Genomic DNA, 27,789 nt, shown 5'->3' with positions numbered 1-27,789 from the left:
TAAGTTGTTGGAGTTTAGGTGGTCCTGGAGCTGAGCAGCAACTAGTTTTTCCAGCACTTTTGATAGAAAAGGAAGGTTGGAAATGGTACGACACGCCGTAAACAAACCGACAGAGGAGATGAGCTAACAATACAACACCTACTGAAAGCTGAGAATCAGGATTAAAGGTGGGGTATGTAATTTTGGAGAAACCAGCTTGAGTGCGCAAGAATTTGAAAACACACAGCTGGAAAGAATCTACCACTTCCTTACAGAGCCCCTCCTCCAACACACACGAACGAGCACATGACCAATGAGGGCACGAGATAAGTTTGTGCACTGGTGGAAGGCTGACAGGCAGGTAGGCCATCCAGTTACTTTAGCCGGGCCGGCTCAGATGATTGGTCGTGCTTTTTACAGTACTACGGCTTCCACAGATGAAATGTTTGTATGGATTTTTTGTCAAAGCACTTAAGATATTCATTGCTATCGGGATGTTAAGAGCATTCCATGGAATATAACAAAAAGTGTATCTCAAGCCGGTTTCTCAAACTTACCTTTAACCAATGACGCTGTGACGAAATGCTTCGCCTTGATTTGAAGGTAAAAGCTGTGCTGAACAGCTGGCCCCAACCTAACGCAGAAATTTGACATTCTGCTACCACTTTGGCCAACGCCCAAACTGAAGTCTAGAGAGGGTGGAGCACCAGACTGAATTAAGTTCTGAAGTAAACTGCATAGGATTGATATTCTTTCCAAAATTAGCGGACATATGATGAAAACACATGTTCCTGTGGTCCCAGTTCAAATGAATAGCCCATGTTATCGCTGCGGAAACTATTACAAAGATTGTTAAGTCTGTTCTGTTCTAAACAAAACCGTTGCATCCTTACCTTCTGACGTCTGTAACCAGAGCTGAGAAGGGTTTCTCCCAGGCGTACATCTTGATGATCCTGATGCCAGACACCACTTCGTTCATGATGTGGATTCTGTTGTCAGCAAGGACTGCCGTTTTGCTCCTGTAAACAAAGTTTAAAAATACAGGAATATTAATAAATACCCCAATCTTCCTAAAATTATGAGAAATTACTTTGAACGAAAACTGTCCAGATAGAAAAAATAAAGAGCAAATAGTGCCACCTTGCACTTCTTAAGTTTCTTTGTTGCGTACCTGAAGATGCCAAAGAGCTTTCCAAACACTGTCTGCACAGGCATCATGAGGGCAAGGACTGCCACACCTGCCAGACAGGAGGGTCCGATCCGGCACCATAGTAACACGATGATCACCATGGCCTGCAGTGGTCCCAGCCACAGGTAGTGCAGATTCAGTGTAATCTATCGAGACAATTAGTAATCTAGAGCCCAATTCCAACAAGCCTGCATTTCATTTGCAGTGTTCAAACATGGCATAGTAGACACTTAAAATACATACATATGTTGAATAAAACAGTTTATTTTATTCAACATGGTGCCAGTGTTACCACTGATCTAGCCTTACCTCATCAAAACGATTGACGTCATTTGATAATAGGTTGACGATTCGTCCCGTGGTTGTTTGCCCCATGGATTCACTGCTGAGGCCCAGAGCCTGATGAGAGACAAGTCACCTGTCTGGTAAATAATACTCAAACAATTCCCAGCATATTTATAGGAGTGGAAATGTTGCTTTCCCCATCACTGACCTTCTTGTATATCATGTGACACATGGCCACTCTGATCCTCATGCCTATTCTTTGGACATAGTAATAGTAGAGATGTTGGAGAATGGTCAGCGCGAACGGGGAGATGGACATAGCAGCTGCGTAAACATACACCATGCGCAGACTCGTCTGCTCGTCATAATTCTCAAAGAACAGGATCACTTCGCCCAGAAGAAGAGGCTGGATAACTTTGATTGCTTCCTTCATGTCAAAGAGGGACACAGATGCATTACGACGCTGGATGCCATCGGCGAAACTCTTCAACTGCAGCTTCCTACAACTTTCCGTTTTAATCAAATTACAAAACACACTAAAATGCCCGGGCCTCAAGATATTTGGCTGACATGCTTGTCAAATATGCCAAAAGAGATTAGCCGTCAGCTGTTCTCGAAAAGCTTTCAGTTTAGTTTGAGTAGCATGAATACCTTTGGGTATACCAATCCACTTCTTATCCTCCCCTCACAATGAATTACACTTGGAAAAATGTAAAGTAGGATTTAAATAGCCAGAACATACCAGTGAAAATGTAAACAACCCAGCCATTGCGTATGACATCCCGTAGCACTTAATGAGAACTCCGGTGAGATTTGGCTTCCGGAGCTCCTTCGTAGCCTTTCTGACTTCATGGTCCCAACATCTGCAACATTGAAAATGCAGCATGTTCATTCTGTACAGTAACATAGTGAATGAGTGGTTATTGTTGGCTCCACATGCATGCATACAGACTTAGACTTTTGGGAGGTGTCCAACAGTGAATCACGGTGATTTAGTACCTGTGTAGTTCCTCTCCCAGCACTTTGGACTGATCCTCTGGAAGAACCCTGTACATGTCATTTTCCTCCAACCTCCTTTTCTGGCCGAGCTGCAGCAACGGGACTAACCAGCTGGAACAGACGGTTAGAAACACGTAGGGCTGATGTCACTTAAACAGAATATGACTCACACAAGTGTCATTGTATGTGTAAAACAAACAAAACATAGATTTAATTATATAAATAAAATGTATGTAAAATGAATAAATGACAATGGTATCTGTGTTGTTGATCTGTAATATTACAGTGTTACGTTGGAGGGCGTGTGTCTACAGAAGGTCCAGTTGTGATAGACACGGATCGCCACTGCCTTTGACAGCAAGTGTGTTTCTAATAGATGGGTCAGATCTGATTAGCTTTACATACATTAATCTATTAGGCTTTCAATGCATATCACACAGACTTTTCCTTGGCGCTTATTTAAGAATAAGCATTTCATTTTTCGTAAACGCTTAACAAAATATCTCAGAATTGTTGTGTGCAGGTTAGAATAATGTGCATGAAGACCATTTCTGTCTAAAAATCTGTCTGAGGCACAGAAATGTTATGAGGGAGGAAATACCGTTTTTTTTTAATGTTATGTTTGTTTTTTTAAGGTATTTGGTTCTTTGAGCCTTTTTTGTCTACTAACACCTTAGCAGGGTTGCCAACTTTGGGTACCTGGCTGGAGTGAGATTTTGATATCATGGGTTTAATTACACATATACATATGCGCACTAAATGACTGCTATCGTGTCAGTAGCGGGACCTTAGCATATATATAGGATATATATATATATATATACATAGATACACAATATTGGACACAGAGTATAAAGGGCACAAAGTTTCATTCACTAATGAAAGTCAAACACACTGTTTTATTGTGTGCCTGTCGCGATAAGCAATTCATTGACTTATCGCACGATAAATAAAAATGAACTCGATAAATTGCCATTTACATGAGGATGTGACTAGCAGTTTGAAAGGATGTACTTCAATTATTATTATCATTATCGTCAGTGGTCTAAAATGGTCAAACAACGGTGCCGACAATATTATCGTTTATCGCAATAATTTCCGGGAAAATGTATCCAACAAAATTAATTATCGTGAGAGGCCTATACATGAAACACACGCACACAAACAAATCTACAGACTTACTCCAAACTGCCAAATATATTAATTAACACACTCTCACTCAAATAGTCTTTGACTCTATTTTGGCCTAGTAGAACAATAAGCAGCAGACTTTAACTTTGTTATCATTTCTACTGGATCTCAGATCTGCCCATGCGCAATACGGGTCAGGGATTGACCAACCGGCTCCCACTGCTCTGCTGTCTGTTAACGTTGTTAAAGGTCACATGTCATGGCCATTTCCACTGATCATAATTCCATTGTTGTCAGTGGTGTAGTGGGGATTTTTTTACTGGGGGGACGCTATTTTAAATTAGGTCATCCCAAACAATGCCACACAAGTGCGCACGCGCGCAGTGCACTCACAAAACGGGCAGACAGGTCCACAGAAACTACCGGTATGCTTAGTCCTACTTTAGCTACTGTACTGCAAAAAGCAGACTGCGCTGTGCTCAACACACACACAGACTCAAAACCATGGACACACTGGCACATACGTTACATAAACAATGTATAGGCCTAAATTGCAATTAGCTACAGTATTGCAACTAAGCAGACAGCGCTGCTTTTCTCTCTCTCTATCTCCACTTTCAAAATATATTTAAAACTCATAACAAACAATTCCCAAAGTTGTCCTGAAATTAACTTATTAAATAAACAAAACGAAAAATATATATAGCCTACTAATGCAAACATTGAATCTGGACTGGAAATTATTCTGATTAGGCCTAGCCTACATTGCAAACAAGCAGACAGCGTGTGCCTGACACACACACACACACACACACACACACACACACACACACACACACACACACACACACACACACACACACACACACACACACACACACACACACACACACACACACACACACACACACTCCCATCACATATTGACGGACGGTCAGGGCCCCTCCCCGTCGCTATATTACGTACAGGGTACCCCTTGACCGTCAGGCTTCTACGGGAAGGGCGTCCCATAGACCTTCATAATGCCTATTTTAAGGTTCATTTGGCCATTAAAATGCGTTTTGATGTCATTTTATACGAGTAATGAGTTTTTTTATTTCTGATTATTTGTGCAGTACATGCACATGATGTTTAGTTTGCTAGTTATGACGAAGATTACTTCATGAATGTGTACACATTCATGGTTGCTAAGGTGGTTGCTATGGACGCTGCAACAGCTCCCAGACCACGTGATCAACAACAATGGCTGTCCTTCGTGTTATTCTCGGTGGAAAAATGCCTATTTTATGGTTCATTTGGCCATTAAAATGCGTTTTGATGTCATTGTATGCGAGTAATGAGTTTTTATTTCTGATTATTTGTGCAGTACATGTACATGATGTTTAGTTTGCTAGTTATGACGAAGATTACCTTACGCCTGTGAGGAAAATGCATGGGGCTCAGAGCCTCGTATTTTTAAAATCTTTTTTTCCTTCTAATTTGTTATTCTTTTCAAAATAACACACTGTTATTTACTCACCAATAACATACAATTATCCTTGCTTTTATTTATTGGTTTAATTCCATAATCTCGGTCTTTTTTGGCGTTCGTCAGGAACTGAATTTAAAAATAAAAATAACCGGAAACAGACGTGGGCATTTCGAGCGATTACCCAAGATTCTCAGCTACGGTGATTGGATGTTTTAGCCGCAATGCATGCTGGGATTTGGTGTTTATATTATATGAAATCCGGAAAACATTTGAAAAGACTAAAATAATACTTAATTCCGAGTGCTCTTGCTTTTCTCTTTGAAAGTCATCACATAACGGCATTGTAATACACGGTTCGGCTGCATTAAATATTACAGATCTGCCGTAGTTCTTTATTTATAGCGCCCTGATGATAAGACCTATGGAAAAACTGAAGAAATGCCGCCGAAACTGAATACTTGACGTGGATATATCAACAATTAAAAAACTTCTCAATTTCTCTTCACACAATACGTCTCTTTGCAGTATCAACACTAATTCGGCTGACTTTTACATTTGATGTAATTCATAGATAGGTTATATTTACACCATAACGGTGCACAGCTGATAAAAAAGGACTGTAGTTTTTAAAGATATTACTGATTTGAATTGGATTGCATTTTGAATGTAAGAATGTAAATACTGATTCTGAAATAGTATAGCAATATGCTGTAAAATTATGTGAAAGCATGAATAAAACTACACATCTTCAGATGTTGTACATAAGTGTCTGTGTGTACCTTGTGTGACTAGTGGTTAAAGCACGTTATTGAATTATTGGTTTTATGTGTTATATTTGATTAAAAAAATATTAAGAGTACATATACTTTCATAGGGGGAAAGTAGAAGGTCTGTGATAGAAATATAGAATATAAAAAATCAAGAAGATACTATAAGTGATCTCTTCAATAAAACAGTTTAGTGCAGGATGTACAAAGATATTAATAGGAGGAGGTGCAAAACAGAAAAACGAATTAACCTTTATTTAAACATTAAATAACAGATTACGGTCTTCTTTTAAATAAGAAAAAAACGTTGGGGGTATATATCTACAGATAAAAAAGTACTTAACGTCTAATATATTGCTTTCCTGCAATGTTAACTATGTTGAAGCACTTATTTTAACTGATATTATACATATGGATTATACTCTTATGTATGTAGATAGAATAAGAAATGTGCAAAATATGACAGTTTAATGGTGGAGGTACACACATATTGATAGATGTCTTGTACTGCACTGTTGAGGGACCTGTGACCCAAGTTTTTCATTCATTTCATAACTACACCGTAAGTTGTGTAAATGATATGTCAATACACCTTTAAAATCTTGAAATCTTGAAAGGGATGTGAAAAATAGCCATAATATATAGTCTTTAATTAACTATTAGTAGAGAATAACGAGTAATTAATATACTTTATTACTCGTTTCCATTAATGTCAATTGCAGATACATGTTTAGTCTTCTGAAGCACAAGTATCAAATATCTCTCCTGATTGTTGGCACTTGACAATCACCTTATATGAATTTTACTCAGGTGTAACTATAGTCTGATTTAAGGGTTGTTTATATTTCACATCATTAAACAGAATCTGCAAAGTAACTCAAATAAATGCAGTGGAGTAAAAATACCAGGTTAACCTCTGAATTGTAGTAGAGTAGAATTACAAAGTATCAATGAGCTTTCTTGTGGGTATATTAATGCTATATATTGATGCTGCGCATTATGGACAGCGATTTTTATCCATTTATTAATTATATGTTTTACATTTGATAACACCAATGTGTTTAATACTGGCAACTTCTAATTGTGGGAAAACGAAAAAGTTCAGTAGAGACGTCCCATAGAACATTTTGCGAAACACAATAGTGTAGTGTGTAGTTCTGGGGGGGCGGTCGATTCCAGTTTTGGATAGTCTGGCGTGGTTTCGTTCCATTTCACACAGCTGTTTGACGCTGTAACCTTGGCGCACTGCCACTCCAACATCCAATCCCAGACCTAGAAGAGTAATCACGGGGACTGTAGTCCTCAACGATAGCTGGGGATTCTGGGTAGTGTAGTGTCTTCGGCCATCTTAAACTCAAACATTTTGACAATCGCAATGATGCTCGAACTGTCCCTTATAGGCCTACGTCTGTTTCCGGTTATTTTTATTTTGAAATTCAGTTCCTGACGAACACCAAAAAAGACCGAGATTATGGAATTAAACCAATAAATAAAATAATTGTATGTTATTGGTGAGTAAATAACAGTGTGTTATTTTGAAAAGAATAACAAATTAGAAGGAAAAAAAGATTTAAAAAATACGAGGCTCTGAGCACCATGTATTATCCTCACAGACGTAAGGTAATCTTCGTCATAACTAGCAAACTAAACATCATGTACATGTACTGCACAACTAACCAGAAATAAAAACTCATTACTCGCATACAATGACATCAAAACGCATTTTAACGGCCAAATTAACCTTAAAATAGGCATTTTTCCACCGAGAATAACACGAAGGCCAGCCATTGTTGTTGATCACGTGGTCTGGGAGCTGTTGCAGCGTCCATAGCAACCACCTTAGCAACCATGAATGTGTACACATTCATGAAGTAATCTTCGTCATAACTAGCAAACTAAACATCATGTACATGTACTGCACAAATAATCCGAAATAAAAACTCATTACTCGCATAAAATGAGATCAAAACGCATTTTAATGGCCAAATGAACCTTAAAATAGGCATTATGAAGGTCCATGGGACGCCCTGCCCGTAGAAGCCTGACGGGCAAGGGGTCCGCTGTGTCCGCAATGAAGGTCTATGGGACGCCCTGCCCGTAGAAAATGACGGGAAAGGGGTACCCTGTACGTAATATAGCGACGGGGAGGGGCCCTGACCGTCCGTCAATATGTGACGGGATGAGAGTGAGAACGTGTTGCACACACACACACCTTGCGTTTTGAAGACTGATAAATCCGAAATGGATGAACAAACTTTGCAGCCCAGTTTCCCAGCTTTGCAGTCTATCCACGGGTATGCCTCTTGTTTTCTCCGCCACATCTCCTCCGTCCATACCTCTGTGGGAAAGGTGAGCTTGAGCTAGCCAGGGGAACGTTGCTAGCGCAGCTAACGTGCACGTTAGCTAGCATTATCCACGTCTTTAGGCGGCTCTTCTGATGATGTACTGTAGTAGCCTACTAGTAGCAGCTTCACTTGTAGCTTCGGTGCTGCTAGCCTCTTTCTTCTTGTGAATTATATTCTTTTTAGAAAAGAAGTCAAGTAAAAAATGTTTGCCTGCCACTATAGAGATTTTTCGTTAGCGTTCTTGAGGGAAAGAGCTGCCGCAAAATCGGCGGGCGGTAAACTGGCCGTGGGTGTGTCACTGACACCATAGACATATAAAGAGTAGACGCCGCATTGGCTGCTGGGGCGCAAGAAATACGGCCGCCATCTTGGACCGGTCATCCTACAGACATTCTACCCATAGACAGCAGAGGTTTCAAGATGCCAGAGCACTGTGCAGCATATTGCTGTGCAAATCGGCGGGGGATTGCGAACAGGGGTCGGGGGATTACTTTTCACAAGTAAGATTCAACATTATAATTGGTTGTATTTTGTAAATAGAATATTATTGTACTGTATTGATGTCCGCCAGCGAAATCGTAGCCAGCAAACATTATGTTCATGGCCAACTGAGACTTTATAAATCGCTGCTGTAACAAGTGAATTTCCCCGTTGTGGGATGAATAAAGTAAAATCTAATCTAATCTATCTAGGAAGAAGAAGGAAGAAAATAAGCTTGACCTCCTTCTTAAAATGTTTTTGTGTTGACTCTCAAATCTCCCGTTTTTATTTTGAAGGTTTCCCAAAGACAAAGATATGAGAAAGAAGTGGGAAGTTGCTTTGAGGAGGGAAGGGTTCACTGCAAGCGAGTCATCCGTGATTTGCAGTGAGCATTGTAAGCAGGACGAGTTTGACAGGACAGATTGTCCGACTCAGAGATGGTGTTATTCCCTCCATCTTCAGCTTCTCGGTTCACCTCCAAAGAGTAGGTGTATCATCATACGGTTATTAGCATTCATAAATGTAAATATTATCAATAACGTGTGTGTGTGTGTGTGTGTGTGTGTGTGTGTGTGTGTGTGTGTGTGTGTGTGTGTGTGTGTGTGTGTGTGTGTGTGTGTGTGTGTGTGTGTGTGTGTGTGTGTGTGTGTGTGTGTGTGTGTGTGTGTGTGTGTGTGTGTGTGTGTGTGTGTGTGTGTGTGTGTGTGTGTGTGTGTGTGTGTGTGTGTGTGTGTGTGTGTGTGTGTGTGTGTGTGTGTGTGTGTGTGTGTGTGTGTGTGTGTGTGTGTGTGTGTGTGTGTATTCTGCTTTTTCATTTTAGCCGGAAAAGGGCAGGACTACGTCTACTTCCAGAAAAGCTGAAGAGAGCCTGTCTGTGGCCCCTCAGGACGACCCAGAAGCTTCAACCTCACACTCACAACCTCAGCCTAATGATGTGAGTATTTCTATTTTCAACATCATATCATAATGGTCCTAGACAAAGTCAAATCTCTCTTGTTTGCTGCCACTCATATTAAACACACTCACAAATAAACACATACACACACAATTGAAGACATGTTGAACATGCATTCCTGGCACACTCACACTCACACACACACACACACACACACACACACACACACACACACACACACACACACACACACACGCATGATGCTGGCAGTGGCTTTGACAGGTGATGACTATAAGAAAGAATGTGGGCCATACTCTAGTTGTGTCAAAGTGATGTGTGTGAAGTGAAACATCACTCAAACCATGTTCATCCCTCTTTCTACTGGGATCATAGCTATGTCTCGCCTGCTTCTCCTACTGCTCTTAAGGCCAGACTCAATGAAGCTTTAGCAAGAGTGGAGAGTGGAGAGCGAGAGAGGAAGAATGCCATGGCTAGAGAAAAGAGGGCAGAGACCACAGTGAGGACTCTTTTGGGGGATTTGAGGGAAAAGAACCTCATTAATGAAGAACTCAAAGAGGCTTGATTTCTACTCAGGGAAGATGAAAGTAGCACTTTGAGATTCATGTACATCTTACTCTTACACTCTTTATTAAACTCCTTTGTTATTATATGAAGGGGACTTATTAATTTTTTCTCATACAATTTCAGATCTTCAAATAGACTTGAAGGCAAAGCAGGGCCATGAGTACTCCAAGGACCACAGAGAATGTGCCCTCACACTCCATCTACATGGTCCAAAGGCATACAAATACCTCAGAGAGACTACAACAAAAAGGTAGTCTTAATGTTGTTCAATTTCATTTTTGGAAATTACGGTTGCAAGTACGTTAAATAGCTACTTCTCAATTTTTTTACAGGTGGCTGTGTTCGGTGGATGGCAAGCCTGGCCTGAACAAGATGATGCTGGATATGCTGGAGAGAAGATGCCAGGACGACCAGGCTAAATATGGATGTGTTTCACTCATGTTGGATGACATGGCCATCAGAAAACATGTGCAATATAATCCACATAACCAGTCAATGTCTGCTTTTGTAGACATGGGTGATGGAAACAATGAGACCGATGCTGCTACTGAGGCTCTTGTGTTCATGGTGGTTGGCCTACACGGACATTGGAAGGCTCCCATTGCATATTACCTGACGAAGTCTTTGTCACCTGAAACACAAAGAGTCCTAATCTAAATCTAAAATCTAATCTAATCTATCTAGGAAGAAGAAGGAAGAAAATAAGCTTGACCTCCTTCTTAAAATGTTTTTGTGTTGACTCTCAAATCTCCCGTTTTTATTTTGATGGTTTCCCAAAGACAAAGATATGAGAAAGAGGTTCTCAGTCATGCTTTGGAGGAGCCGCATGCACGGGGCATTCGGGTGTCATGAGCAACTTTGTGTAAATATGATTTGGGCGGGGTGGTGTCATGTTCTTGTGTTTAACTTGAACATTTACATTTTTTATATAGATGTAGAAGTACATTTTCATTTTTTATGACATAGATATTAATTTTTACTGATATATAACTTCTGTCTATGTATAATGTATTATTGTTTCTTCATTTTTCAACTTATTAAAATAGCTGAGTATAGGCCTACACAATCTGCTTCTCTATCATATATAGACCATTAGTGTTTTTTGATGTGTGTGTGTGTATATATTATATATCGTGTCTTTTGCAAAATACCTATCATACATAACATAGGCTATCAAATACCAGAATATTCTATTGCTGTTAAGCCTACTATGAATATTAAAATACGCCGAATCATGTGTCCGGTATCATGCCTACATATATGACGTTTGCAGAAACCCCCCCCCCGTGAAAATCAGTTTTGTATTCAGCGAGTTATGATTGATAAAATGCGCTGACACTTCATTGCGCCTGCCAGACAGATTACACTGAGTGGAGCGGGTGACCGGTCCAAGATGGCGGCCCCACGGCTCGTCAGCGCCAATAGGCAGCAGCGGTCGATGCGGCGTCTACTCTTTATATGTCTATGACTGACACACCCCCAGCTCGCCGCGGGGTCACGAGCGTGATGACTAATCATAATTCTTTAAGGAAATCGTTTTTATTATAATTACTGTGAAATGTATTATGTTTTTGTTATTATTACAACAAATGCACACTTGCAACTGATAAGACTTTATAATGATTTTATATTTATTAGACTATTACAAAAAAGATCATGCTCCAAATAAGTGGGGGTACGGCGTACGCCCGCATCCAACGCCCACTACACCACTGATTGTTGTGGTCTACTAGAATAGATTTATACTGTGCAATTTTCCAAACTCACATTGGTTTCTACGGAGCCCCTAAAGGGACATGAAAAAAAAAAAAACCGGAGGGAGAAAAAAAAAAGTCAGGATAACGGGTTAGTATCTCGTGCGCACGAGAAACGAATCCGTTATCCTGACTTTATTTTTTTTTGAGAAAGTTACCGATGCACCAAGGAGGAAGTGGAACACGAGACAACCATGTCATTGCAGACTGTTATGTTTACGTGGGGAAATGTCATTTCCCCACGTGCGCACGAGATACTAACCCGTTATCCTGACTTTTTTTTTTCTCCCTCTGTTTTTTTCTTTTTTTTTTCATGTCCCTTTGGGCTCCGTAGGTTTCGCATAGCATCTCTGTAAAGTATGTGTATTCAGCAGTATTCACTCTCCACTAAACGGCTCGTTGCAGCTCTTGCCCCCCCCCCCTCCCCCTCCCTGTGAGCCCAGTGTGCTCCGATTGGTCGGGACCAGTCGGGACGTTGTGAATCGCGCTAAACTCCGTGGAGGTGTGATTTCCTTGTTTTGCGATACACAGCTAAACACAGCCAAACTCACCCTGAGCACACACAAAGTCACAGCCGAAGTAAAAACAATAAGTGTGGCTTGATATTGAGAAAGAAAAAGGTTGATAAACGCTGTGAGAATGGGTCTGCAGAGAGAATTTCGCCGCGATCCCAACTATCTGTTATCAGCCTGCAGCCAGGGAGGAGAGATCAGCAGAGCTGCATGCACTGAGTGTGTGAGGAAGTCCGTGGATTGGTCAATTTGGACCAATCAGCGGGGGCTTAACGTAACGGCTCCGCGGACGTAATGTAACGTCTCCACGGATTGGTCCATTTCGTTACGGGGACGACATGACATCATGATGTCCATGGAAGAATCAAATGGACAGTGACGTATCTCCAACGAGGCGTTTTGGGGAGGTATTTTCTGTGTTACGGCCCCTACACACGGCGGCGTGCGTTGCCGCTTCAACGCTTCTGCCCATTCACTTTGAATGGGGTGACGTCACGATTCGCCGAACTGCATTGCGGGAGCAAAGCGTAGCTTCTCTCGAGGTGCTCGCTGCAAAAGTAGAGCAATGTTCTACTTTTGCCGCCTCGACGGAGGCGTCAGCCAATCAAATCCCTCGTATGTAAATCTGACAGTACAAGCAGTAGCCAATCAAACCGGGTGTATGTTGGGAGAGCCAGACCGCAGTTATTTCCCATATGTCAACAAAAGGAGGAGAAAATGATCGTGGCGGTAGGGAACATACAGGGATACAAACCGGAGGAGCCAGGCATGGGGGGAGGTGGCAAAGACAGTGGGGGAAACTGGTAGGTTTTCGCTTGTTTGGGGAGTTTATATCCAGTGTATTTTGTTTGAATGGACAGCTAGCAAGCATAGACAGTATATTTAGCCAGCATGGATGTAGCATGAATGCTTTGCTTTGTATGTCCGGGGCGGGACATTCATGTGGTTGGTTGTTGGTCGGGCTGCTCGCGTTGATTCCCCAAGCTCAAGACACGCCCACCGCCAACGCACGCCGCCGTGTGTAGGGGCCGTTATAGGTATTTTCTGTATTAGAGTTGTACTCGCTACATGGTGTACTTTGAGGGTTTTGACTCTGCACACCGTTTACATGCATACAAACCTTCATAACACACAAGGGGACGGGTACTAACCGGAAAAGCATGACATCTCACCTTTAAGAGTGGTGCGGGCGGGGAGGGAGCGGATCGACAGCTTGAGCAGCTGCCAACTCAACATTGTAAATAACTAACCAAAAACGATTGCCGGTTCATCTTGTTTTTGACGTGAGAATAGTTTGGGCAGCGTGAGAGCGTGAGATTGAGAGTGAAAGCGTGTGGCACACGCCAGATGCGTGAGAGTTGGCCACCCTGCCTTAGGGCAATGTTGGAATAAGTATTTTGATTTTGTTTCAACATGTTATCCTTTGGATACTTTAATGTCAGTGTCTGACAATCCAGAAATTACATCAACTCATTTGAAAGCTGCTCTGCAATTGGATTGTAATGGCTGTAAAATCCTAACTGATTTCCCTATGACCCCAGTCTGCTTTATACAGTAATAGATTCCTTGTTTTTGACTCAACGCCAGATTATTGAAGAAACCTGAATTATGTCAGTTAAACAGCAACTGTGCTAAACGGAATCCCAGGATTTCGCATTTTACAGACAACGAATTAACTCTTTGCAGCCATGTCCCTGCGGTGGGTAGGCGAGGGTCGGGAACATTTTGTCTGAGGCACAGAAATGTTATTATGAGGGAGGAAATACAGTTATGTTCTAATGTTTTTTTTGTTAAGGTATTGCTTCTTTCAGCCTTCTTTCAATTTACCTTAGGGCAATGTTGGAATAAGTATTTTTACTTTGTCCGGAGAACTGCTTGGCTGCAAAAACTAAGAGTGCAGCATCAAGTCACTAAACGAGCGCTCCTGTCTGTGTCTGCCCGCTCAGCCAATGTCCGGCTACTGACCAGGACAGGAAGTTAATCTATTCAGGAATCTGAAGCAAAACACTGAGAGTCATGGTGATCTGGTGCACGAGGGGAAAGCATCAAGCAATACATCAATATAAGAGATTAAATACATTTTAAATCGAGGTCACCTCAATGTGCTGCCGAAGCACACATGTAAACAGCTTAAAGCAACAGTGTTATACGTGAGGCGTTCTATGTAGTCTAAATAGATTCATTTTATTTATGTGAAGAAAAATGTAAAATTCAATAGGAAATCATTATTTAGCTTATCGTTTAACTTTGTGCTAGAATAACAATGTGTAACAAGTGGAATAACATTCCTAAAATGACTTTGAATGAGTTGCAAGTGAAAATAAAACTTGGGACAATATGTTCAAATGTCAGCTTCCTCGATGGTGTCTCGGTGGGAAAAGAACAATCCGTTTTTTGTATTCTTTAAGTCGTGATTCTCCAATACAAGTCTTCAGGTACAAAGTCTTCAGGTACAAATAACAAGTGCTTTTGAACAGGAAACAACATGCAATGAAAACACGTTTGGATAATGACGAGAGATAACAATAGCTTACCACAGGAAGAGTTTTGATAAACAGCTGGCAGAGGACAGCGGGTTGTCGGTTTCGTTTTTTTTATTAATCTCCATGATTATTTGGCATCAGTTCTGGTGCTTGGCTCCGGCTGAGACTCCGCCTCGATAGAGACGCACGCTGGAGGGTCCTCGCACACCACAAGACGCTCCCCACCATCCACGCGCTCTTTATTCACGTCTCGTTGAGACTCAGCCAATACGTGTGCTCGAGGCCGGGCGTCATCAAGTGCTGTTAGAAGTATCTAAATTAGATCAACTCCACCACACAAAGTGCAAATGAGGGTGCAAATGAAAGTGTTTTCTCACACTTTGGGATGTAGCGTTTTGTGCGTGGAAACTACAGAAAATGTGTTATAATAGTGGATATTTAGTTAGGCTATAGCAGTGGTTCTCAAACTTTTTCTGTCAGGCCTCCCCTTTGGAGAAAAAAAAGTCGGGCCCCCCCAACACAAATAGTCAAGTTAACATTTATTAAAATACATCAATATGAATGTGTGCATTCCTTTGCTAGAACAGTGATAATAAAATAATGCTCCATAAGTCTGTGTCGTCAAAAAATAAATACATAATACAATTGTGCAATCCCTTTACTAGAAAAATAAATTATAATACTTTGCCACAAAAAAATGAAAAGAAAGAAAATGCTGATATTTGGCAAAAAAGTGTGTCTTAGTGTCATTAGTGGCTGCAATGAGCCTGTTTTGCACTGCACATTTCTTCAAAATGGGGATGCAGGCTCAGTGGCGGCGCCAGAGATTTCTTTTGGGCAGAAATAGGGGGAAATAATTGTTTACATTAATTGGAGACCCAGCCACACACACACACACACACACACACACACACACACACACACACACACACACACACACACACACACACACACACACACACACACACACACACACACACACACACACACACACACACACACACACACACACACACACACACACACACACACACACACACACACACACACACACACACACACTGTTTCATGTGACCCACTTTACTGTGATCATGCTAAAAGGGGGCTCCCATTGTCGTCCACTGAACTGAGCAACACGTTTTGGAAACATGTATTAAGTTAGCTTGAAGATCCAGTTAGCTTGGGGGCCTGTATGCATCTAGTTAGTAGGACTGCATTTACATCTGATGGAAAACCAGTTTATGGAACATTTCTGAAAACGGTATAATTTGTCTTGTTAAATCATTGTATAGTATTTTTGTTTTGTTTGTGTTTTTCAAAAAGTGGGGAATGATAGTATGATAGTATGTTATTGATAAGTTATCAATTAAAAATAAGTGTATCGTTTCTATATTCCTTTCTATGAAACATTTGCTGTTCCCATAAACCACCAATAGAGGTCACTACAAGTCCATTCTTAAAAAGCAGTAATCCTCTCAAAACTAAATAAGAGTTTGCCGTATTGAGTATGATTCCAAACGTTCACAAGATGCAAGGGAATTCCACATTTAAAACTTGCATTGTTTTAATAATCTTTAACCCAAATAAAGTACATCCCATTCAACTACATTGGAAACGACCAGTGTCCATTTTAAGCAAAGTGTTTTTTAAGGATTAGCAAACACATTACATGTCATTTGTTAGATGCTTTTATCCAAAGCGACTTACATGCATTCAGTACTGTGGACAATCCCCACAGGAGCAATTTGGAGTGAAGTGTCTTGCCCAGGGACACAACGACATGCTGACTGCAGTGGGACTCAAACTTGCTATCCCCTGATTCGAAGTCCAGCACACTAGCCACTGAGCCACAGCCTCCCTTGAGGGAAACACACTGCCATCAAACCTAATAGGAGTCTAAAATGTTTAAACTTTCCATGTTTACTTGACAAATTCAACGTTTCAGGTCCAAGCCTACCTTCCATAAATCAAAGCTGTTTCTATTGGCTGCTCATCTGCATGTGAGCAGTCTCCCTGCACCCCGGGCCCCAGCTGCTGCTGTGTCACATATTGTTTACACCAGGGGCCACGGCTGTGTTTGACCTAGTTGCTGAAAAGCCCCAGAGGCAAAGTTGGAAACAAACTACACTGACACAGACATGGGGAAAATACAGAAGCCATTTTTTGGACAGACATGAAGGACATTTGTCAGTTACTTCTAGAACAATAACTGAAGTTCAGGTCTGGGCAGGCAGGGTTGGCATACAAAATGGAAATAGCACATATGATCTTTGAAAAGTAAAGCCAGATGATGTGGAGTCCATTTAAAGATGTTATCTTTCACCTCCCAATATCTGAGGACTTGTGGTCCTCACAAAGACAGATGTACACAGGTCAGTGGTTGGTGATGTGAAGCAGTTTCCATTCAGTTTAAGAGTCCAGACAGAGAAGGGACCAATGTCTCCTCCCAGTTGTGTGAAGTCCCACCTTCAATGTTCAACAGAGAAGTCAGTGAGGCAGCTACTGTCATTGGCTGGGAGATTCCTGAGTCACGTCCTCGTTCTTTGGTAAACTGAGCAGCTCCTGGATCCTCTGCATGTCCTCATTGGCTTCCTCTGCCTGAGAGCCCACGTTCAGATCTCCGATCAGTTCTTCTGTCACGTTCAGTCGGTCCGTCCTTCAGGGAAAAGAAGGAGAGCGACAGGAGACTTGAGGATGACACCCAGGGCCGCCTTAATGCACGGGCTGACCTGGGCTGAAGCCCAGGGGCCTACGGAGATCAGGGGCCTATCATGAGCCAATGAAAAAGTAAAAAAAAAAAATGTAATTAAAAAAAAAAGTTTTTTATTTCGGATGTTTTTACAACACATTTAAATAAACAAAGTCTTGGCTTTCAGAATATGAAACTTTTATTTCCAAAATCACACGATAAATACATTTTTGAAGCTTGTAAAGGGAAGATGACAGCTCTCACTCGCCACTCACTCCCCCTCCCTCCGGCTGACATTATGAATGTAAGGCGTGTAGTGATCATATATAACACTGCAGGGTCCGTTACAGTTTGTTTTCATCTGGTTTCAAATAAACAAAGTCTTGGCTTTCAGAATATTAAACTTGTTTCGGCAAATTCAGATAAATACAACTTTGAAGCTTGTAACGGCATAATTACAAGCGGAGAACGGAGTAACTTGACGTCACAGCAGGCAAAACAACAGCCGGTGTTTATCGTGAGTGTTTTCCCCGGGAAACAAACACAATACACACAAACGCAAAAATACACAAACACACACACTCGCAAGCTTCCCCGAGAAAAGTAATCCAAACGAAAATATCTTCCCTCCGTAGTATTTTGATCATTTGCTCCGCTAATCAATCAGATCGATGGATTCCAGAGATGACTCCGTAACAGTCCGTGGGCACCACTCAACAGCCAATCAGAATGAGAATATGCTTCACATGTGACTTACTCAAACTGCGAGTGATTGAGTGACAGATGTTTAGGAGAAAATGTCGGAGAAGAGAAAGTTTGAGAGTGGCGCTCGGAGAGGAAATTGTTGAGGGAAAAGGAGTTTGGAGACAAGCAGCTGTTACAAAGCATGCCGAAGCTTCCAGGTGATTCTAAACCTGTAGGCCGGATGAGGAGGGAGGACAGGTGAGTTCTGTACCGAGCGGCCGCGGGGCCTCTGAGCCAAGTCGGCCGTCTGGTTCTGATAGCGATGGAGTAGCGGGAGAGGAAGAACAGACAGGAGGGACATTATCTGTTGGAGGAGATGGAGAGGACGACGAGGACTTGCTACGTGGAGGGGAGCCAACGGCAACCGGACAGATACACGAGGGAGGCCCGATACGTCACTCACCTGGAAGAGAGGACCAGGCGCAGAGCAGGGTGGAGAAGTGCCATCACAGAGCCTGCCGAGGCTATACATGACTTTCATTTGTTGTTTAAATAGGGGGCCCCAGGGCCTGGTGGCAGGTTAAGGCGGGCCTGATGACACCGACTTCGAATTAACATTTTTAATTTTAATGCTAATATCCTATAAAAGTGTAAAAATAATGTTAAAGTCTTCTGATATATCTCACCATTCTGCGAGTTTAAGATCGTACAGTTCCCTGCGCTCTCTCCTCCTTCGGTCTCTGGAATTGTCTCCTGACGATCAGAGCGCCGCTGGGCAACCTGCGAGGGAGAAACGCAAATAGCAAAAATATAACACATGTTCCAAGCAGAACAAAAATCTGTATACTTCTAATGTGTGGGCACACCAGGTGATACATATATGTAATGTAACATTTATGGTTGACACTTTCCTGGACATGTCTGTAATAGATTCCTGAAACAATTGTATCATCTGTTTCACATGTGAGCAGCTACTTTATTGCCAACACATTTAAGCTGTCTGTTATATGTTATGTTATATGTTGTTATTTGTTATATATTTTTAAATGTTTTATTGAAAAATGTTTAAACATAAAAAAGCTCGGTGAGGATATCATCAACTTATCATAAGTACAAGACATTCATTCACAATAAGACAAAAAAAACATAAATAATACATCCAATAAGAGCCAGGGGGAAAGAAAAAAGCATAAAGGCAAAACAACATTTAAAAGTCATTAAGCTTACTTAAAATAATAACCATTTGGAAATGTCATTGCAAATCTTTATAGACAGGTTACAAGATTGTATTTTTCTAAGGGACAGAAAAAAGTACTTGAACTCGTTTATGAAACAGGGAAAGGGGGGCTTGCCTCCTCTCCATTTACTACAATGTAAATGGTATTTACCCAAAATAATCATTATATTTACCAAATCAGAAATGGGAGAGTCCAAATTAACAATATAATATAAAATGTGATATATTTTGAAGGCCGGAATATTTGTTAATTTAAGTAACAACCAATCTCTCACATTCGACCAAAACAATTCAGAAAAAGGGCATGAGAAAAATAAATGTTCCAACGATACATCAGATAAATTACAAAAGGAACATGGTTATCCTTTTTGATAAAACTTATAGTTAGGGCTGATTAGATTCAGCCCCTAGTTTTGCTGATATAGGCTTAGTTTGTCGGGGGACATCTTACTTCTTCCTCATTTCATTTCATTTCAAACCTTTATTTATACAGATAAAATCCCATTCAGATCATTGATCTCTTTTCCAAGGGAGACCTGCTCAAGTAGTTCCACATGAAACATAAAAACATAAACAGAACAACTTCTCTCTGTCTATACCTGTGTACTCTCATGTTCCCATTAACCCAGCTTCCCCACATCTCTTTCTTTTTGGTGTCTATATACGCCGGGATCCGGAGACATGGATGATCCTGAGGTCCAGTGCCCTGGATCTTGAGTCGTGGCTGTGGTCCTGGATCATAGGTCCTCGATGGATATCCTCGTGGATTCATCTTCCTATTATACACACATGCATTTCCAAACATTTGGACTACCTATGTTGCAAATGTATTATCTTTTCAATTTACACACGGCATCTATTGCACGTCTGTCCGTCCTGGGAGAGGGATCCCTCCTCTGTTGCTCTCCCCGAGGTTTCTCCCATGTTCCCTTTAAACTGTGGGTTTTCTCCGGAAGTGTTTCCTTGTACGATGTGAGGGTCTAAGGACAGAGGGTCTGGGTATTATGAATCATTTCAATAAGTGGTACAGGAATTGCTTTACAGATTTTGTTATAATCTTTCGCAGTACATGTTATATTGTATTTCGTTGAAAAAGCCAACGAATCTAGCAGTTTACCATTGCAATCTAGTAAATCACGAACAAACTGAATACCCTTCTCACGCCAATCACTCCTAAACAAGGATTTTCTGTTTATAATAATCACTCTATTGTTCCATGAGGAGAACAATTGTGGGAAAATATAATTTTCCAATAATGAAGTATCTGCTTGTGAACATTTTACAATTTGGTCGGAATCTTATTAACCTCAAAATCACATTTTAAAAGAAAATCAAACCCTCCTAGACGTTTAAATATGGCCTTTGGAATATGGAACCACATGGATTCTGGCTGGGATAAAAAAGCTTTCAACCATTTGATTTGAATTGTTCCAATCATCGATTCAAAGTCTAAAGCTTTAATTCCGCCTTTATCATATTCTTTAACAAGCTGTGACTTTTTAATGTAGTGACTTTTATTTCTCCACAATGTTACAACCCGGCTCGTGGGCTGTAACATAAAGCAGGGAGGCGAGACGAGAGTAAGAAAATAACAATTGTTTATTCTCAGTAACCAATGAAGTGAAGAGAACCAGCAACAGGTCCCCGAAGCTGGCCCGGAGTGAGAGCCACGCAACCAGCTGGGCTCCTCCTTTATCCCTCATCATCAGGTGTAGCTCATCAGGTAAGCGTCCGCCCACGGGTGCGGCTCGTCAGCACCTGAACCTGCGAACACCCACAAACCACACACACACAAACAGACGGCACCCCACGTGGTGTGGAGGGGTCGTCACACTCCCCCCCATAAGAAAGGAGTTCTCCTAAGAACACCGTTAACCATCTAAATAGCTCGGAGCTCTTCTCCGATATTTTCCTGAGGACAGAGAACCACTCTGGTCAGTCCCTTGACCCAGCACCTGGAAGAACCCGGAATGTCCTTCCATAAACCGCAAACTAGCCCTTGGCAACAAACCAAAGACTTGCCCCCGAGGTCGCTGCCGAATTGGCTTACCTGTCCGACATGTTTTAACGTGCCGAGACACATCTCTCTTCAGACCAGGCCAAAAGACATACCGCAACATGTAACCACATGTTTTACGCACCCCCCGATGTCCCGACTGCCCATGAGCTTTTCTGAGGACCTCCTCCCGAAATCTGACAGGAACCACAATCTGATACACTGCCTCACCAATGAAGCCTTTCCCACGTGACCACCACTTCCTGACCAGCAATCCCCCTTGCAGCTGACAAGCCCTGGTGACACCATTACCAACCTCGGTGGAGAGAACCGCCTCAAAAAACCGATTGGGGGAAACATCCGCTTTCTGCTCTGCCACCAACTCACTACGGGATACAGACAACAACCAGTCAGGAATAACCACCGAATCTATCTCACTGACCTCTTCCCCCTGCCCAGACTCCCCCTGTGCACGGCTCACAGAACAAGCCACAAACACTGCAGGAGAGCACTTAACATTCTCCTCTGCGTTAACAGTCACAGTGGGTGAAGATGACTGCATGGTAGGTGGTGGACCCTCAGCCCACACACGGCTGCCAGCCAGGCCGTTACCCAGGATAACATCCACACCACCAATCGGCATTACAGGCCGGACCCCCATGGCGACCTCACCCTGCACCAGACCTGAGTTAAGCACAACAGAATGCAGAGGAACGGGCACAATATTCATTCCCATCCGGACAAAATCCCCAGTTCCAGATTTGTCAGAAAATGGTAACACAGAGCTCAGAATGTACGAGTCATACGATGCAGTGTCTCTCAAAATCTTTACCGGCACGCTGATATCACTTCCCACCAACGACACGTATCCGGTTGACAAACATGCAGAAAACAGTGGTTCCTTCCACCCGCATGGCTCATTAATCTGCTGACAGGAGAGATGACAAGTAACGGCACCACAGACACAGCACAAGCAGCAGAGTTAACCTGGCCTACACAGTTCCCCCTTTTAGCCTTAGCCTTCCAGTGCCCTCTCTCCCTGCAGTAATGACAGATTTCCGAATCACCCTGTGGCTGACCTCGCATCTCACGCTCACCCGAGTGCGGATTAGCTTTCCCTTCCCATCTCCCTGCACGATACATACCCTTCATCCTGGATCCTGAAGTCGCGACCGCCCCTGTGCGTAAGCAGTGCACATAATCATCTGCCAGTGCAGCAGCCTCTGCAGCAGTCTTCACTTTGCGCTCGCTGATGTAAACTGCAACGGCCCGTCCACACACAGGCATGAAAAAAAATCTGAAAAAAAATCTTTCAAAGCTTCGCCCATTCACTTGAATGGGGTGACGACGTAGAAGATTTTGAATCTTTGCCGAACTGCATTGTGGGGAGCATGGCTTTGCAAGCATCGTGAGCATCAAAAGTTGAGCAATGTTCAACTTTTGATGCTCCGGATGCTTTCGAAGCTGGCATCAGCCAATCAAATCCTGTTTATCCAAATCCCGCCAGTACAAGCGCTAGCCAATCAAACCGCGTGTATCTGCATACACAGGTCTTTTCCATATGTCATAAAATGGAGGATAAATTAATCATCGCTGTAGGAAATGTCCCGGTCCTTTACGACTGCTCTCTGTTCACCTACCGCAGGGATGGGCAACTTTGATGGTGTTGGGGGCCACATAATTGATGTACTGGCCACCAGGGGGCCGCAGATTCACTTGGAACACACACACACAACAATTCCATGTGTTGCATGTAATTATTAACAAATATACTAAGTCTGACATCTTCATTGACATTTTACGATCAAAAGGGAACATCCCCCAAACATGGGAACATCCTCTAATAAGCTCACTAAACAAATATCAGTTCACAGAAATGTTATTTCATTTGTACAAGTGGCATGTTTGTATTGAACAGGTTATTAAACAGTGGAATAAAACTATTTTTAAACTATTGTAAAGCACGGAAATTGTGTGTGTATTGAGATTAACCATTAAGATGACATAAACATGAAGTCATGAACACTAACCCAGACATTAGTTGTCTAACTTGAACCTAAAACACTTGAAGCCTGTCTCTGCATTCCCCTTATTCCACAATAAGGGGAATGTCAACACGCCCACACTTTGCTGTTCCTCAGCGCCACTCCCCCTCCCTCCCGCTGAAATTATGAATGAAAAGCGTAGTAATAATCATAGATAACACGGCAGGGTCCGTGACAGTTTGTTTTCATCTGATTTCAAATAAACAAAGTCTTTTTAAGAATATTAAACTTGTTTCGCCAAATTCACAACTTATAAATACAACTTGTAAGCTTGTAAAGGCATAATTACAAGAGGCAACTTAACGTCACAGCAGGCATAACAACAGCCGGTGTTTCTTGTGAGGGTTTCCCCAGGAAACAAACACAATACACACACGCGTCACAGATTGTTTTGCGGTATTTGAAATCATGTTTTTTTTTTTTTTTAATTAATTACGTTGTTTATAAATTAATCTGAGGGCCGCAAAAAGAGGAGGTGGTGTAATAGTCCTTTAGGCTATATAGTTGACCGCAGGTCATGGAGAATAATGAGGTATCCGTAGCCCTTTGTATGATGCATCTTTATTGCTTGACAGGTCTACAGCCGTGACACACATCGATCACTCCTAGATGCGGGCTTGCATACACTCCTATCACTCCGCCGCCGCACCCCATCACTAACGTCCTGATGGTATATGTGCGCGGCACTATATACTACATCCTCCTTTCTTACAATGAAAGTTGCATATAACATTTGCTGTAGTAAACATTCTATAACGGTCTCAATATTAACATTGTTCACTTGTTAACATGCGAATATATATGAAATTATATTTTGTATGAACATTAACATGTCAATTTAGAATCAGTGTATATCACTCCAACATCCTCATATAAACAACACACCTTACTTTTCTCTTTTTTTTTTTTTAGCAAATAGAGTAAGGATTTTAACATATAAACTCTGTCTTAGCACAACCTTTAGCCTGAGCTAATTAGGAAATCTTTGTATCTCTCAGGTGGTCGAATAAGTCGGCCACATCTGGTTCTTCTTGTGCTCTGCGGTGATGACATTTCACATTCAACAGTCTCTGACGTGTCTGCATCTGGCGTGCATAGTTGATTGTCTTCAGGTAAGTCAGGTTCTGGGTCCATTTGGGCGCCGTGTGGTGTTTTCCTCAGATGTCTCCTGTTGCGCCTGTAGTGCTGACCTGAAGATGTGACAACATCATAGGAACGTGGCTCACCTCTCTGTGCAGTAACCAAAGCTGGACGCCAACCCTGTTCAGTTTCCATGTGAACAGTACTTCCTGGTTGCAGCTCAGGAAGCGGCCTCGTTCCTCTGTCATAATACTGCTGCTGCCTCCTCTGTAGATTCTCGAGAGTCGAGTGAACATCCTTAGGCACAGCAGGCTGAAGCATCACGGTGGAGCTCGGTAAGGTGCTCCTTAGCACTCTCCCCATGAGCATGTGTGCGGGTGAGTATTGCATGCCTGTCACAGGTGTGTTTCTCAGGATGAGCAGGGCACGATGAGGGTCTGTGTTCGTTAGTTGTGCTTTTTTAAGAACATGTTTAACAGTTTGTACGGTCCTTTCAGCCAGACCATTGGACTGTGCATAGCCTGGGCTGGAAGGAGTGAGTTTTATGCCCCATGATTCTGCAAAGTTCCTCATTTCTTGACTCGCGAATGGGACATGGTCACACACTATCTCTTTTGGTATTCCTATCCTGGAGAAGACTGATTTCATTTTCTTAATGACAGTATGTGATGTCTTGTCATTAATGTTAAGCACCTCAGGATATTTCGACAGGTAGTCGACCATCAATAGGAATGATTGTCCTTTTATTTCAAAGATGTCAGCCCCTATTTTGAGCCAAGGAAGCTCAGGAATGTCGTGTGAGATCAGAGGCTCCCTCTGGTTTCTGGAACTGCTGACATGTCCCACAATTCTCGACCATTTGTTCTATCTCTCTTGACATACCTGGCCAGTACCAGTGCTTTTGTCCGCTGCATTCCTTGATGAGCCACATGTAATGTTTGCAGCATGTCACTTCTCATCGAGCTCGGGAGGATTATCGTGTCACCTGCAAACATTATCTCATCTATTACTGACAGAGTATGTCTGATAGGCCAGTATTGAACCAGTTTAGTGTGTACTTGTTTTCTGTGTCGTGGCCAGCCCTGTCTGTGTGTTTCCTGCAGCAGCTGTAGTATTTCATCATTAGCTGTTCCACTTTTGAGCTTTTGCAGCATCTCAGTGCTCAAAGCATCTGTTGGCTCCAGAGCATAGACAACTTTCTCATCTGTGATGTCATCAACTGTTGAGTGTTCATCATGTGTGACAGCTCGTGAGAGTGTGTCTGCAATCAGTAGGTCTTTACCTGGTGTGTAGATGACATTCAAGTCATATCGCTGCAGCTGGAGGAGCATCCGTTGGAGTCTGGAAGGAGCTGCTCCAAGCGGCTTTCTCAGAATGCTTTCCAGAGGTTTGTGGTCTGACTGCACATCCACTTTCAATCCATACACGTACTGATGGAACCTCTTAACAGAGAAGACAATTGCTAACAGTTCCTTTTCTATTTGAGCATAGTTCTTTTCTGTTTGTGTTCGTGCTCTTGATGCATAGGCAAGATGGCCCTCGTGCATTAGACATGCTCCCAAACCATCTTTGGATGCATCTGCCTGTATGATGAGCTGTTTCTTTGGGTCATAGTAACTGAGTACAGGAGCTGTAATGAGAGCATCTTTCAGTTGTTTGACTGCTTCATCGTGTTCGTGCTGCCACAGCCACACACTGTCTTTTCTCCACAACTGTCTCAGTGGTGCTGATATGGTGGCTTCACCTGGGATGTACTGAGCTAGGTATTTCACCATGCCCAGCAATCGCTGCAGTCCTGTTTTGTCAGTTGGTGTTGGCATGCCTGTGATAGCCTTGATCTTAGCGCTGTCTGCTTTAACACCCTCTGAAGTGACCGTATGGCCCGTGTAGCTGACACTGCTCACCTTGTACTGTATCTTGTCTTTGTTGAACTTTACATTAGCCTCCTTTGCTCTGGCTATCACTTTCTGTAATATCTCATCGTGTTCTTTCTCTGACGATGCAGCAATTATCATGTCATCTGCAATGATGTGGATCCCTTGGATATCTCCAAATGTCTCACAGTTGCGTTGCTGGAAAACCTCACTTGCTGACTTGATCCCAAATGGAAGACGTTTAAAGCGGTATCTCCCCCATGGTGTGTTCAATGTGCACAGTAGGGAGGACTCTTTATCTAGCTTTATTTGCCAATATCCATCTTTTTCATCCAGCACTGTGAAAAGTTTCTTACCAGCTAGTTTGCACAGAACTTCATCGGTCGTTGGAATGGAGTAGTGCTGCCTGAGAATAGCTTTGTTTAAGTCACTGGGATCCAAGCAAACCCGTAACTTTGTTCTGTCTTTCTTTTCTGTGATCACCAGGCTATTAACCCATGGTGTGGGCTCAGTTACCTGTACAATAACATCAGCTTGTAACAAGTCATCGAGAGTGTCTCTCAGTCTGTCCATTACTGCCAGTGGTATCTTCCTACAGCCATGTATGACAGGCGTGGCCTTGGGGTCAGTGTGGATGTGATATTCTCCAGCAAACTCACCTAAACCCTGAAAGAAAGTTGGGTGCTGAGCTATGAGCTCCTCTTTTGTTGTGGGATGTTTCACTTCTATCGAGTCAATGTCCACTCTTTTCACCAGGCGCAGTTCTTCACATGCCTCGTTTCCTAATATGGGAATTGATGAGTGCCTGGAAACATAAAATGTCAGACTTGCCTGTGTTTTGGGAGTGGAGCATTTGAGTGTTACCACCCCTTCCGGCTTCAATCTCCTCCCTCCATACACCACCAGCACTGTCTTTGTAGGCTGCAGTTTGAGGTGTGTTCTTCTTTCACGTCTGGCTTTTCGAGTCATCGCTGTGAATACTTTCAGTGGCAGGACGTTGGCCTCTGCTCCTGTGTCCAACTTAAACTTCACACACATGCAGTCAACATTTACATTAGAATGCCACGACTTGTCAGCTTTAGACTTTAGCTGATCGATGTTCACTGTCCCAACATATAGGGTGTCTATTTCCGGAGAAACATCATGTACTGTCTTGTGATGTTGGGCTTTAGCTGACCTACACATTGTTGCATAGTGATTCTGTTTTCCACAATTACGGCAGGATACTCCGTATGCTGGACACTGTCTTGGCTGGTGTGATTTACCACATTGTGTGCATGTTTCATGCCTTTGTCCCATGTCTTGTGTA

General features: G+C 42.3%; 1 protein-coding gene across 4 annotated transcripts in view; it reads right to left on the bottom strand.

The window, feature by feature from the left end:
* Positions 1-15,094, bottom strand: part of LOC117458301 (ATP-binding cassette sub-family C member 4-like) — a 39,082-nt gene extending 23,988 nt beyond the window's left edge. Inside the window, exons 1-7 of one of the 4 annotated variants that reach the window (XM_034098687.2) lie at positions 14,927-15,094; positions 2,453-2,563; positions 2,196-2,316; positions 1,662-1,880; positions 1,478-1,567; positions 1,151-1,314; positions 873-998 (exon numbers count right to left, since the gene is read on the bottom strand). In XM_034098687.2, the coding sequence (XP_033954578.1) occupies positions 873-998; positions 1,151-1,314; positions 1,478-1,567; positions 1,662-1,880; positions 2,196-2,316; positions 2,453-2,563; positions 14,927-15,000 (905 nt within the window). In that variant the 5' untranslated portion in view covers positions 15,001-15,094. Of the gene's footprint in view, positions 1-872; positions 999-1,150; positions 1,315-1,477; positions 1,568-1,661; positions 1,881-2,195; positions 2,317-2,452; positions 2,564-14,926 lie in introns of those variants that run through there. The other 3 variants (XM_034098696.2, XM_034098705.2, XM_034098714.2) reach the window with 3 other exon arrangements.
* Positions 15,095-27,789: the final 12,695 nt, after the last annotated feature.

The sequence above is a fragment of the Pseudochaenichthys georgianus genome, chromosome 2, assembly GCF_902827115.2.
Source record: "Pseudochaenichthys georgianus chromosome 2, fPseGeo1.2, whole genome shotgun sequence".
In the NCBI taxonomy this organism is placed as follows: Eukaryota; Metazoa; Chordata; class Actinopteri; order Perciformes; family Channichthyidae; genus Pseudochaenichthys; species Pseudochaenichthys georgianus.
The sequence above is the reverse complement of the archived record's forward strand: the minus strand, read 5'-3'. Positions and strand labels throughout refer to the sequence as shown.